Here is a 12,886-nt window from a genome sequence, read left to right as displayed (position 1 = left end):
TGAGGAAGAACAATGAGGTGGGATTTGGTGGCATTTGTTGCAGTTCTAGTACTGTGTATGCACATCACAATTAGCTAGGAGAACTGACATTTTAGAGTAAGATTCAGAATCTTGGGGATTCTGACCCTTATGTTCTAGAGGATGTATCTGGGAGAGGAAGGGGATAAGGATACAAAATATTCACTGGCTTCTAGGTGAACTGTTTACATAATATTTGGCACACTATAATATTCTATGAAGAGGGCTGCTCCCTTAGCAAACATGTTACTTACACATTATTGTCTAAGATTCAATGACAATAAGGAGCAAAGCAGCCTGATTACTTTGGATAACTGAAGCAAGTCAAAGATACTAAGCAGCTGCAATCTAAGTCTTACATCATTTGCTCTTTGGATTTACAGAACACAATTTCACAATGGCAAGGACAGTTTTTTTTTTAAAGTTTCTCTTTTATTTGAGTTGCTTAACCCTTTCTAAGGCTTCTAGAATTTTCAGCTCTTTGAAAAGAGCAAAATATTGAAGTAACAGATAAAAAACCAATATGAAAATAATGCAGGAAAGTTCCACTTGATTATTGTCAGTGTTTTTGCCAAAAAACATATCCAAATGAAAGGTTGCAGAAAGATCCATGCTGTCACAAGCACATGTTCAATTATCTTAGTTCTGATTACTTAGAGAGTTTTCAGTGACTGTTCATTCAAATTGGCAATTAACTATTCAATATTCTATCCCTGAAAACAATGAAATGTTTTCCCATTTTTGTCTGCCATCTAGTGTTAAGAGGCAGAATACTTGTGTTTGCAAAGCCTAAAATATTTGCTAGCACTACACATTTGCTAGCTTCTGTCCATGTCATATTATGCTGATGAAAATACAAAACTGTTTCCTCTACACCATTATTAATAGAATACTGCTCTACTAATATATGTTAACTTGTCACAGTGCTTTGAAATACTTGGGTTTTTTTAAAATTTGAGTCTCTTAGCTGATAGTTTTATATTTTCAGAATACCATTCATAAACAATATGACAAGTAAAAAGAAAATAATGCTATATATAAAAATGCTATTCATATAATAGTTTTTTATCAAACATACAGTGAGAGTATGTGCAAAGCTATTTTCTCAAAATAAAAACTCATTTCATAGATCAAGAGTGAGATTCCTAGACTGACAAATTTTGGAACCATTATTTCTGGTAAATATCCAATTTTTATCAAACTGCCTCATAACCCATTATGACTCTCCCTCCAAGCAGCAGTCCAAGACAAACATACAGCTATGAATGTTAGAAACAATTAATGGCATTGAAAAGTATAGCATGCATAAAGATGAACACAGGTAACTCACCTGAATTTTTGACACCACAATACTTTGGCCATAACATGACAAAAATCACATACACCAAACAACTCTCTTTCTTTAAAACAGGAAGATTCACCACAACTGATGTGTAACTTGATTTACAAGTTTTCATCCTACCTATAAAATCATGTAGTAACAGGTATAATGAGAAAATGTTTTGAAAGCCTTTGATTTTTTGGAATTTAGTAGCAGAGAAAGAATGCATTAAAATCAAACCACTCTCAGTGTTGTCCTAAACTGAATACAATCATGTTTCATGGGACCACTCTGAAAGAGCTTGAGTGCTGGGTATGCAGCCTAGTAGAGATCAACAAAAACCCATCAATAATAACAACAACAGATTTCTCTCTTGATACTTCCAGGGAAAATACTGAAATGGAAGTGTTTTTCAAATAGCCTATATACATCCTATTAAAATTTAAATATATTTCCAAATCATTTAAATGAGATTATATCTATATTAAGTGAAAACAACTACAGAGGTAGCCTCTGTCTGAATACCATATGTGCACTCTTCTCTCTTATCTAAAAACTAGGTATTTAGTCAAACACAATGAACTCATCTTTGACTACTAAGACAGCTTATAAAATCAATCTATTTTTTAAATATATTTGAGATAATTTCTTCTTAATGTCATGACTACAGTAAAGTGAATACTAAATTGGCAAAACATTTGAGATGATGCAAAATTTGTGCCTGGGAATAGATATATTTATCTTTTCCTGTCCAGTGTTTTTCAGTTATTTTGTATTGTTTCATGGTTGTTTTGAGAAGCTGATGGATCACACACCTCTGAATGTGCCAGATCAGACAGGTCTGCCCATCCTTGGGGAGAGCAATATGGCAAGAACACATGGGTTTGTGATTGGGCCAGAAATGTGAAATCCTTGAATCTTTTCCTTAGTAATGGTGTGAATCAACCACCATTCATTGTACATATCCCAGTGGTGAGACAAATGTCTGAGCAGGCACAGGAGAGAATTTTACAATGAGATTATGGGATAAAGTGTGACTGTTAAGGAAGGACGTAGAGCTAAAAGGGATCAGTTGCCTCCTAGCTCAAACACCTTATTTGCCAGTCAAAGAGAGGCAGGATGTGCCCTGGCAGGATGAAGCTTATCATGTCCAAACTTCCTTCTTACTGAAGCTGTAGGTCTTGTTTTGCCTTAGCTTTTGTTGCTGTAAGAAAGCAAACCACCCTGCTTAAAGCCAGCTCAGACTGTGGCTTCAGATGGGTGACTGCTTCTGAAGTCATCTGATGAGATGCAGCTCGGTTCAGCACACTGGCAAACACACTAGAGCCCTGGGGCTTACAGGAGAGCAAATGCACCCAGGGAAGCTAAAGCTGACACTGCTACACATTCTAAAACTATCTGTACTGTGTTGCTCTCATAACAGCATTCAGGCTTTTACATGAAGTAACTCCTACATCAAGAGGCAGTGAAACCTCCCTGCTTAGCTGCATCTGGCACCTAAGGCAGACCCCACTACTGTTTGAAGTATTTGGTTTAAAAATAAGCTTAAGCATATATAATGAAACCCTGTGAAAAATTAAAGAAGACTAGATAAATCTTGAAAATGTAGGGATACCATCCCTGGATAATACAAGCGGATGTGCAGTAATCTACAAACAAGGCAGGCAGACCATACCAGCAGAACAGGACAGAAGGCAGCAACTCTGGAAACATTAATAGGGAACAGATGAGCACCTGGGTATGAACTGCCACTGTAATGTGCAAAAGGATCCTAATCATACGTGGCTTGTGAGTAATTTGTGGCCACTGAGTTCTTCACCAAGGAAGTTACATGCCTTGAGTGTAAAATTGTCATTGCATTGGGCTAATGTGATAAGGTTTTGGTGGGGAAGAATGGGGAGTGGGACTACAGGGGGGGTTTCTGTAAAAAAGCATCAGAAGGTGCCCCTGTGTTGGAAGGTGTCCATTCCAGCAGGCTCCAAGATGAACCTGTCACTGGCCAAAGCTGGGCCCATCTGCAATGGTGGTAGTGCTCTTGTGATGACATATTAAGAAAGGGTAAAAGCTTCTGTGCAACAGCAGGTGGAAGAGAGGGGTGAGAATATGTGAAGGGAACAACTTTGAAGGCATTTGGGTCAGTGAAGAAGGAGGGAAAGGATGTGCTCCAGGTGTTGGAGCAGAGATTCCCCTGCAGGTCCCCACCAGAGCAGGCAGGGGCCTATGACCCCATGGGAAACCTGCACTGGAGCAGGCTCTTGGCAGGACCTGTGGCCCCATGGAGACAGGAGCCCACACAGGAGCAGGTTTGCTGTCAGAACCTGCAGGAGACCCACTCTGAGCAGTCTGTTCCTGAAGGACTGACCCTGTGGAAGGGACCCTTGCTGGAGCAGTTTGTGAAAATTGCAGCCCATGGGAAAGACTAACACTGGAGAAACTTGTGGAAGGCTGTCTCCTGTGGGAGGGACACCACGCTGGAGCAGGGGAAGAGTTGAGAAGTCTCCCACTGAGGAAGAAAGGATGGCATAGACAGTATGTGTTGAACTGGCTGCAGAACCCATTCCTCATCCCCCTGCTCTGCTGTATGGGGAGCAGGGAGAGAACCTGAGAGGGAAGTTGAGCCTGGAAAAAGGGAAGGATGGGAGAAAAGTTTTAAGACATGATTTTTTTTTCTCATAACCCTACTCTGATTTCATTAGTAATAAATCCAACTAATTTCCCCACACTAAGTCTGTTCTGCCCATGATGGTAAATGGTGAGTGATCTCTCTCTGTCCTTATCTCAATTCACAAACCTGTTCTATTTTCTCTCCCCTGACCAATTGAGGAAGTGAGTGACAGAGTGACTTTGGTGGGCACCTGGTATCCAGATAGGGATGTCCTGCTCTGGGAGATGTGGCGAATTTAACCTGTGCAATTTATAAAAAATACATGATAAAAATTACAATATGTACGGAGTATAAATTTTCCTTTGAGGAATAAAATTCAAGGCAAGAAAATTAATTTACTTCTTTATTTGTGAGGAAGAACAGAAGCAGACAACTGGGATCTGAAACTGTGTGACATGACCTTCTTAACCCTGATGGTAAGGCCTCCATTGTCCCACCTAAGCACACAGTGCATCCATCCTCTCTTACAGTTGACACCTGAAGTTAAAGCTGTGTTTCAAGCAGGCCGTGCAGGCAGGAATCTCAGGGCCTGCTGCTGCTCTTAAGTCAAGGTGCCCCCTAACGCTGTCCAACCCATGAAAAACATGCTGTCATTGTTGCCTAACCATTAAACAGGAGATCGGGGAGAGCATATTCCCAAGGCACCTGCACTGAGGAGCTACAAAGGCTGGGTAGGGACTCTCCTCTTCCCAGCCCCTTGCTCCCAGTGACTCCACAGGGTGCGGCATCAAGAGCCCAGCGCTGGCAGCAGCGTGGGGCACAACCTGCTCCGCTGTGCCCGGCCTGAAAGGCAGACACGTCCTGGGCTGCACCGAAAGCAGCGCGGGCAGCAGCACGAAGGGACGGGATTCTGCCCCTCTACTCCCACCTGCACCCAGCTCTGGAGCCCTCAACATAAGAAGGACATGGACATCGTGGAGCAAGCCCAGAGGAGGCCCATGAAGCTGGTAAGGGAACCGGAGCACCTCCCCTAAAAGGACAGGCTGAGAAAGTGCGGGCTGCTTTCTGGTCCTGTGGGGACCTCAAGTACCTGAAAGGGACTGACACAGAAGGCAGAGAGGACAGAAATTATAGCGACAAGACAGTGAGAAATGGGCACAAATTGAAAGACGAGAAACTGAGGTTAGATAGTAGGAAGAAATTCTTCCCTGTGAGGGTGGAAAGGCACCAGAACAGGTTGCCCAGGATGCGGATGCCCTGACCGTGGCAGTGCTCACAGGGAGGCTGGATGGGGCTTTCAGCGGACGGGGCCCGCATATCGCTCCCCGTCAGTTCCACTCCCGCCCTCAGCGGCCCCGCCCCGCCCCGCCCTCCGCGTGCCGCGCCGCACGTCGCCACCCGCCCCGGCGCGCGCGCAGGCGCAGCAGCCCCGCCCCGGCCCCGACCTCGCGCTGCCCGGCCCCGCCCCGCCCCGCGAGCCGTCTCGCGTCACGCGCGTCACCCCCTGAGCCCCCCCCCGGCGGCGGCGGTCCGTGGGGCGCTGCCGCGCGCCCCAGCTGTTTCCGGCGCGCGGGGCGGCGCAGGCGCAGTGCCGCGCGCCGCGGGTGTTGTGGTGCCGGGCCCCGGCGCCTCCCGCCCCTCCGCCGGGGCGGCACCGCTCGCGAGGGCGCGGCCCCTGCCTGCCGCTCGGCCCGGGCACAGGGGGGAGGCGGGAGCCGCTGTCCTGCAGGTACCGCCTCCGGCACGGGCCGCGCCGCGCCGCCACCGGGTCGGGCCGCGTCTCCAGCGAGTCGTGGGGCAAACGAGGACGGGGGGAGCGGGATGAGCGCGTGCCGGGCACGCGGGGCTCGCTCGCGTAACGGGAGGTGGGCCGGGGACAGCGGGGCCGGGACTCGGTGCTTGTTTACAACGCCGCTCTCGGCAGCGTTTCGGGGAAATGGCGCAAGGCAGGAACAGCGGCCGCGCCTGCCCCCGGGACAGGCGGCGCCCCCGTGCTTATATAGCCCGGGCCGGCCTGGGGCCCGCAGCCCGGCTGCGCGGCGGTCACCCGGCGGGACGGGCACGGCCTAGGCAGAGCAGACTGTAAGTAAGGGTGGTGCTGCCGGCGGGGCTTCGCCTCTGCTCCCACTGTGCAGTCGGCCTGCTCAGGAGTTGGCCTGCGTGCCTGCCTGGCAGCCCTTGTCGGCATTTGTCACGGGCGCTGGAGAAGCCTGGGCTTGCTTTTCCGGCCAATAATGGTATGGCTCCTGCCATATCAGCACAACTCTGGTGTGCTGTGTAAAACGCTGCTCCAGCAGTTGTACCTTTCTGTGCAGAGTAAGGAGTATAGCCTGCCCTTGGCTCTTAAGATGGGCACGTTTTGTTGAACTTTGATCAACACTTGGTGTCACTTCTCCCCTGTGAGGAATTCTGCTAAGAGGTGGTAATATAATGACATTTGAAACGTTGTGTCTGCACAAGATAATTTGCTGATGAAACTGCAATCAATTTTCTATATGTCATTAAGTACTTTTGAGAAGTGTCACATATTGCTCAAGAAGAGCTTAAACTGTCCTTTAGGGAGTACTGTGTTGAAATGTTGGGGTGAGCTACCAAATGTCCTGAGCAGTGGATTTTCCCATGAGATTATTTTATTTGATTTGAATGTTTATCTGTCTTTACCAAAAGAATACAGAAACTTCATCTGTTTTAAACACCTCTTTGATTTTAGTTTAACTTGTTTCTGGTCTGGGGTCTCCATTGTTGGTTTTAATTTTTGTTTTGTTTTTTTTTTTCTTTTTCAGACAACACTACATTACGGGACTTACTTATTGACATATATTTTTTTGGAATGAAGTAGAAAGCAACATAGAAAAGGTGCAATTATTTATAAGTTATGACAGTTCATTTATCCTTGGATGCATATTTATTCTTTTTGATTAACCCAAAAAGTCTTTGGTGGAAGCAGAGAAACAAATACCTGTGTTTCTGTAGACCTAAAGCCTGCTGGAGGACAAATCATGCTGCACACCTGAGAGTTTTTCATACAAGTCAGCCTTGGGCCAAAAGCAGAACATTTTGGTATAACAAGTACATTAGTAGCCATGAGTTTTTATACTACAGAGTTTCCAAACTTTTAACTTCTTCTTCTAAAGGACTTGCCAGGGTGAGCATTCGCATGTCACGAATTAAGAGTACCATAGAATCTGTTTCGAAGGCAGTGTCTGGCACTCACAGTGAGCTGGTGTCACGGATAGCTCGATTAAAGTCCCACTCAGGTACTTTGGGTAAAGCAAATAAAAGTAGTGCAGATGCAAATAACATCAGCACAAATCTAGAAAATGATAAGCAAGTTACAGATGTCAAAACTCAGGACGATTGCAACAGAGGCCCTGCAAAGAAATCCACTTGTGCAAGTGAAAACTTGGAATCTGTGTTAGTAGGTACAAATGGCACTTGTCAAGATACCCCAGAAGTTTCAGCAGCTGCTAAAAGCCACCTTTTTCATGTAAGCTACTTTTCTACAAATTTTGGAGAGACTTACAACTTTGTAGCTGATCATATCAACTCTTACTTTAACAATTCTGTTATGGAGCATGGAAGAAAAAAGAATTCTTTATTACAGGACTCTGAAAGTGAGGAGAGGAATAAGCTTGATTCATCAGCAAATACTGTAACAAGCGAAGAAAAGAGAGTGAATTCAGCAGGCACTTTAGCTCCTGAAGCAGAGATCTTGGGTACTGAAAAGACAAATACTGCTCTCCTAGTTTCCACTAAAAAAAGTTTTACAGACTTTCTTTCATATCCCAGTAACAGCGTACAAGCTTTTGTCGACAGCTATATTGGAGGGTTGGTTCCAAAGTTAAGATCTGATACAAAAGTTGTTCCACCAGAAAAGAGTAAACAGCAGGAACAAGAAGTGTCTGAGAAGAGCGATGAGGACAAAGCAAAAGAGACCAAGACTGCAGAAGAGAGGGAAAAGCATCTGTCTCTTCAGAGAGAAAAGGCAAGTCTTTGTTTTGTGTTAATATATGTATTATTTCTATGTGTACTTTATACAAGTGTGTATATGTGCTACACTAGTGTATATACCTATATATTTTATACAAGTGTGTGTATGTGCTACACTAGTGTATATACCTGTATATTTTATACAAGTGTGTGTATGTGCTACACTAGTGTATATACCTATATTTAAGCATAGACACGCACACATTTACTTATGTAAATCAGTATATACCCATGTATATACTTACATACATACATACAGATACTTCTACTTATATATAAGTATATATGTGGGGTTCCTGCCCACAGCAGGGAGGTTGGAACTAGGGGATCTTTAAGGCCTCTTCCAACCCAAACTGTTCTCTGATTCATTCTGTGCACTTTTATAAATGAATACATATATAAAATGATATAGATTTTATCTATATGTATGCATACTATAGGTAAACTTACAAACATATATATGTACTTAAAAGTAGGTATAGATACATCTGTGTTTAAGTATTCAGTGTTTTATGCAGGTATAGATCTGTTTATGCAAGTTTATATATGAAGAGTGTCTAAGTATGTGTATATATACACACACCTCTGTGTGTGTGTGCTGTAGGTACATATATTTAGTTCATATATGCATAGAGTCCATAATTACAGACAGATCTAATTGTGGTATTTTTTGTAGTTATAGTAATTTTACAGTTTATGGTTTGTTAATGGTTTAAATACAGAGAGTTCCCTTGAAAGTCCATCTGAAAACATATTGACCTATTTGTTTGGGGTATTCTTGCTGTAAACTTGATTTTGTTTTCTACTAAATAAAGAATCAAAAGATTTTTGTTGACAATTTAAGCAGTGCTTACTTGGAACCTATAGGAGCTCTCTAGTACAACATGCTGTTCATTGCTTCTGAGAAATCTTAAAATAACACTTGGAAATTAGTCTTGACAAATTTTACACATTTCTCAGAGTAGTTTTATGTTGTCTGTTTGTCTTCTTTAGATCATTGCAAGAGTGAGTATTGATAACAGGACTCGAGCTTTAGTTCAAGCCCTGCGGAGATCTGCTAATATAAAAGTCTGCATCAACAGGGTTGAAGAACTGACCTATCATCTTCTAGAGTTTCCAGAGAGCAGAGGAGTTGCAATTAAGGTGCCAACAGTTTTTATACTTACATAAAAATCAATCTGACAAATGATTGATACAGAACAACATAAAACCTCCTTCTGTGCTTTTGTGGACTAGTCGTATTTCCTGTTTGCAAGGATTGTAGTTTGAGTGTCTCTTTCTATAACATTTTAGCTGTTTGAAGCAGATTCATATACAAGCTACTGTGAGTTTAGCTAAAGGCTGTTAAGCTTGCAATGTTTAATTTAGAAGCATACGGCATGGTCATGTGGATAGGTAGTATAGCTTTTTCCAGTGGTAGATAAAGGTCGTACACTGTGTCCCCTGTGGCAGTTGACCAAATGGGAATGTGCTGTACAGTTGATCTGTAAATGCACAGTACTTTCTATGCTTGTTTACATGCTTTCTTCCAAGAGAGGTGGCAGGAGAACTGTCAAATAAGTTAATGCAATCTAGTCCTACTTGTTTTCTTCCCTGCATTGAGAGGGCTGGAGATGGGTGGTAGACCATTCTAGAGGTACTAGCTAAATCACAGCATTTGTCAACCTTGTGTCTTTTTCCACAAGATGTGACAAACCTGTGACACAGATTGTAGAATTTCTGGAAGAAGTAGCCTTTGGGAATGGAGTGCAGGGCAGATGAATCATCTGGGCAGGATGTAGGTCAGGCATTCTCATAAATATATGTGAGTTACTTTATTATGGAAGAGTGTATTCACTACTCCCATTTTGATTGCAATGCTGTGTATCTTTGTGGCAATGTCCATTTAAAAAATACTCTGTGTGGGAAAGCATTTTAGATTTTGTTTTGGTATTAGTGTACTTAGAAGGCATTTCTTGTTTTGAAGCAGTGCGGTCCTTACTAAGCAAATCTGGGATTTTCCCTGTACTTAGTGTGCCTCATACTCGAGTCTGCACTTGGCTGATGTGATAACAAGTCAATAAAACGAAACTGGTACATGTAGTTTCCTAGCTATTAAAAATATTTACATAACATCTTGCTTGTTTAGTTCTGATAGGTAGCTACTATAGCAATGAGGTGTGTACAGCATAATATTGACATCTTTTCTTTCCCTTGTTAGAGAAAAACATGGGTAAATACAGATTTGAAGACATTTTCTTCCAACTTTAACTGGTATATTACTTCTGTGCTTTAATGCTGTGCTAGTAAATTTAAGAATGGATTCTTTTGGTTTAAACATATGATTAGAATGAAATATCCTTGTATTTATCAATAGGAAAAATTAATCTCATGCCTGTTGCGACTGAGACAGATTAATGATGAAAGTCTTCAGGCTGCTGTTAGAGAAACTTTAGCTCTGATTGGCTATACAGACCCTGTGAAAGGCTGGGGAATTCGAATCCTCACCATTGATGGAGGAGGAACAAGGTAAAACTTCTGGGGTACTACATACTTGTAAGCTTTTTCATACTGTAACTAGAAGTAAAATTCCAGTCTCTCTTTGATAGATAAATGCCCAAAGAGGCAATTTATGAGTTACCTTTCTGTCACATTTGACTATCTAAGGGATGGGTATTGTTTTTCTATGCATTTCTGCTTGAATGGAGTTTGTTTTGGTGCTCATTTTGCCATACACATTTATCTCACTCTATCCCAACAGAGTTCACACTGCTGCACTCCAGATACTGTTTTGTGATAAAGAAACACAAATCTGATGGTCTCTAACTAATCTCTCCCATTATTTCAGATACATTGAATTGAGGCCAAGCAAACCTCATACTGGAAAATACTATGCCCCAAGGGGCATTATATAGCCTTGATAAGACCAAATTTAAGTGCTGTGTAGTCAGAATGCAACTAAAATCTGTCCTTAGTCTACATCCACAGAAGTTGATCACCTCCCAAGCCTTTGCTGTAAAACAATATGGCTGTAACTGTTGAATACTATTTTTGGTATACCTGAGCATGTCATTCATATTTATTATTCATCATTCTATTTCAACTGTGTTCTGCAACTCTTTTATTTCCTGAAATACTCAGAATTCTTACTGTTGCAGTTATTCAATTATAATTAGTTATAATGAAGCTGAAGGTGATTGAAAAATTATTAAAGCTATGTAAGATAAGACTGCCATTGTATGTGAAGGGGAATTTTGTGTTTCAGGGGTTTAGTTGCACTTCAGACTCTACGGAAACTAGAAGAATTAACTGGAAAGCCGGTTCATCAACTTTTTGACTACATCTGTGGCGTAAGCACAGGTAATTATGAAGTCACAAGTTGGAGTTTTGCTGTCAACATCTGAGAATAAATAGAGATTTTTCAGTTTCTGACTTAGAATGTAAGCTGAGAAAGTACATTTGTGATTTCTGGAGTCTTTCTTTTTGCTTCTGAAGAAGAACTTTGGGCAGTTCATGACAAACTTTTGGCTTTAAACTGATTTGTTATTTTTTCAATTTATGTGAAATCTTCAATTTGCACATAGAAACAGTTATTTTAGATATTTATGGAGCTTTACAGACTGCTATGGTAATAGTCCTCAAGAACTGGTGCTGAGTCAGTCATGTTTCCTTTATTAAGTTAGCAGCAATGTTTCATCTTTATTAATTATCTGCCAGAAGGACAGAATGTGCCTGTAGCAAGATCTTGAATGATCTAAATTAGAGGAAGTGGTCGATGCTGTGGTGTCCTCCCTTCGTATGGGTCTGTACAGGCTGGAGAAATGGCTTGGCAGGTTCAGAAAAGCCAAGTATAAAGCCCTGTGACTGAGGTGGGCCGACAGCCTAGAAACCAGCTTTGCAGGAAAGGACCTGGTCTTGTTTGGAACAGGTTGGTTGTGAATCATCACTGTACTCTAGAGCAAAGAAAGCTGACTACGTTGGCTTGCATGATGAGATGAGAGTGTACCCAACAATTGAAGTATCTCTGTTTGGCCACAAAGGTCTTGTTATAGGCTCCTCTAGAAACCATTAATCTTTTGGGTATGTTTTTCTACTGGGTGCATCTGGCAGAGAGCCAGGGGGCTGGAGCTCATGACATGTAAAGGAGAGAGTGCAATAACCAGGTTTATTTGGCCTTGACAAGGCTAAGGGTGGGCCTTTATCCTGGTTCAGCTAATGGGAAAATAAAGAGAAGATGGATCTAGAATAATTTTTAAGGTGTACAGGGGTAGGAGAAAAGCCAACAGACAAGTTGCAGTATGGGAAGTTATAATTAGATACGGGATTATGTTTTTCTTGCAGGGATGGTCAGACGCTGGAAAGAGTTGCCTGTTCAGACTTTGTAATCTCTGTCCATGGAGATGGCTGAGCAAGTCCTGAGTAACCTATTCTAATTATACCTGTTGGAACAGGAGGTTGGACTAGATGATGTCTACAGGCCCCACCCAGACTTATTTACACTTGTGACTCACTGATAAGTTACTCCTCCCTAGAAAGCAGGAGACTCCAAAGCATTAGTTTCTCCTTTAAAGACAGTAATCTCCTTAAGAAATTGTTAGACCAGTAGCAGCACAAGTATGTTTTCTAACATAGGAGGTATGCTGTAGTTTACTAGCTCAGTTTCCTTTAGAAACCCACATTCTTCAATTTTTTTGTTATACTTATATTCGACCAGAAGCTATATTAAACACAGATCACTCTGAGTAGATGCAGTATGTTTCAAGAGATTTGCTTAGTAGACTAAAAATAGCAGAGGAGAGTGTTTAGGTCTCCTAGACTGAATTTGTTTGTAGCCACAATATAGTTCCCTGCTTTACATTTTTAATACTCTTCCAAATAAATCCTTCATTAGTTAGTGTAGCAGTAAGTGATTTCTTTGGAAGATGGTTTCCCTACAAAACACTTCTCCAGTGTTGTCTTCAATGAATAAAGGT

At 42.2% G+C, this 12,886-nt stretch overlaps 1 protein-coding gene across 1 annotated transcript in view; it reads left to right on the top strand.

Moving 5' to 3' along the window:
- The first annotated feature begins 5,559 nt into the window (after window positions 1–5,559).
- The window catches only part of PNPLA8 (patatin like phospholipase domain containing 8), a 35,705-nt gene continuing 28,378 nt past the window's right edge, over window positions 5,560–12,886 (top strand). Inside the window, exons 1-5 of the mRNA XM_058022781.1 lie at window positions 5,560–5,673; window positions 6,728–7,929; window positions 8,928–9,077; window positions 10,291–10,442; window positions 11,179–11,273. Of these exons, the coding sequence (XP_057878764.1) occupies window positions 6,820–7,929; window positions 8,928–9,077; window positions 10,291–10,442; window positions 11,179–11,273 (1,507 nt within the window). The 5' untranslated portion in view covers window positions 5,560–5,673; window positions 6,728–6,819. The remainder of the gene's footprint in view (window positions 5,674–6,727; window positions 7,930–8,927; window positions 9,078–10,290; window positions 10,443–11,178; window positions 11,274–12,886) is intronic.

This window comes from Melospiza georgiana, chromosome 4 (assembly GCF_028018845.1).
Source record: "Melospiza georgiana isolate bMelGeo1 chromosome 4, bMelGeo1.pri, whole genome shotgun sequence".
Lineage (NCBI taxonomy): Eukaryota > Metazoa > Chordata > Aves > Passeriformes > Passerellidae > Melospiza > Melospiza georgiana.
The sequence above is the reverse complement of the archived record's forward strand: the minus strand, read 5'-3'. Positions and strand labels throughout refer to the sequence as shown.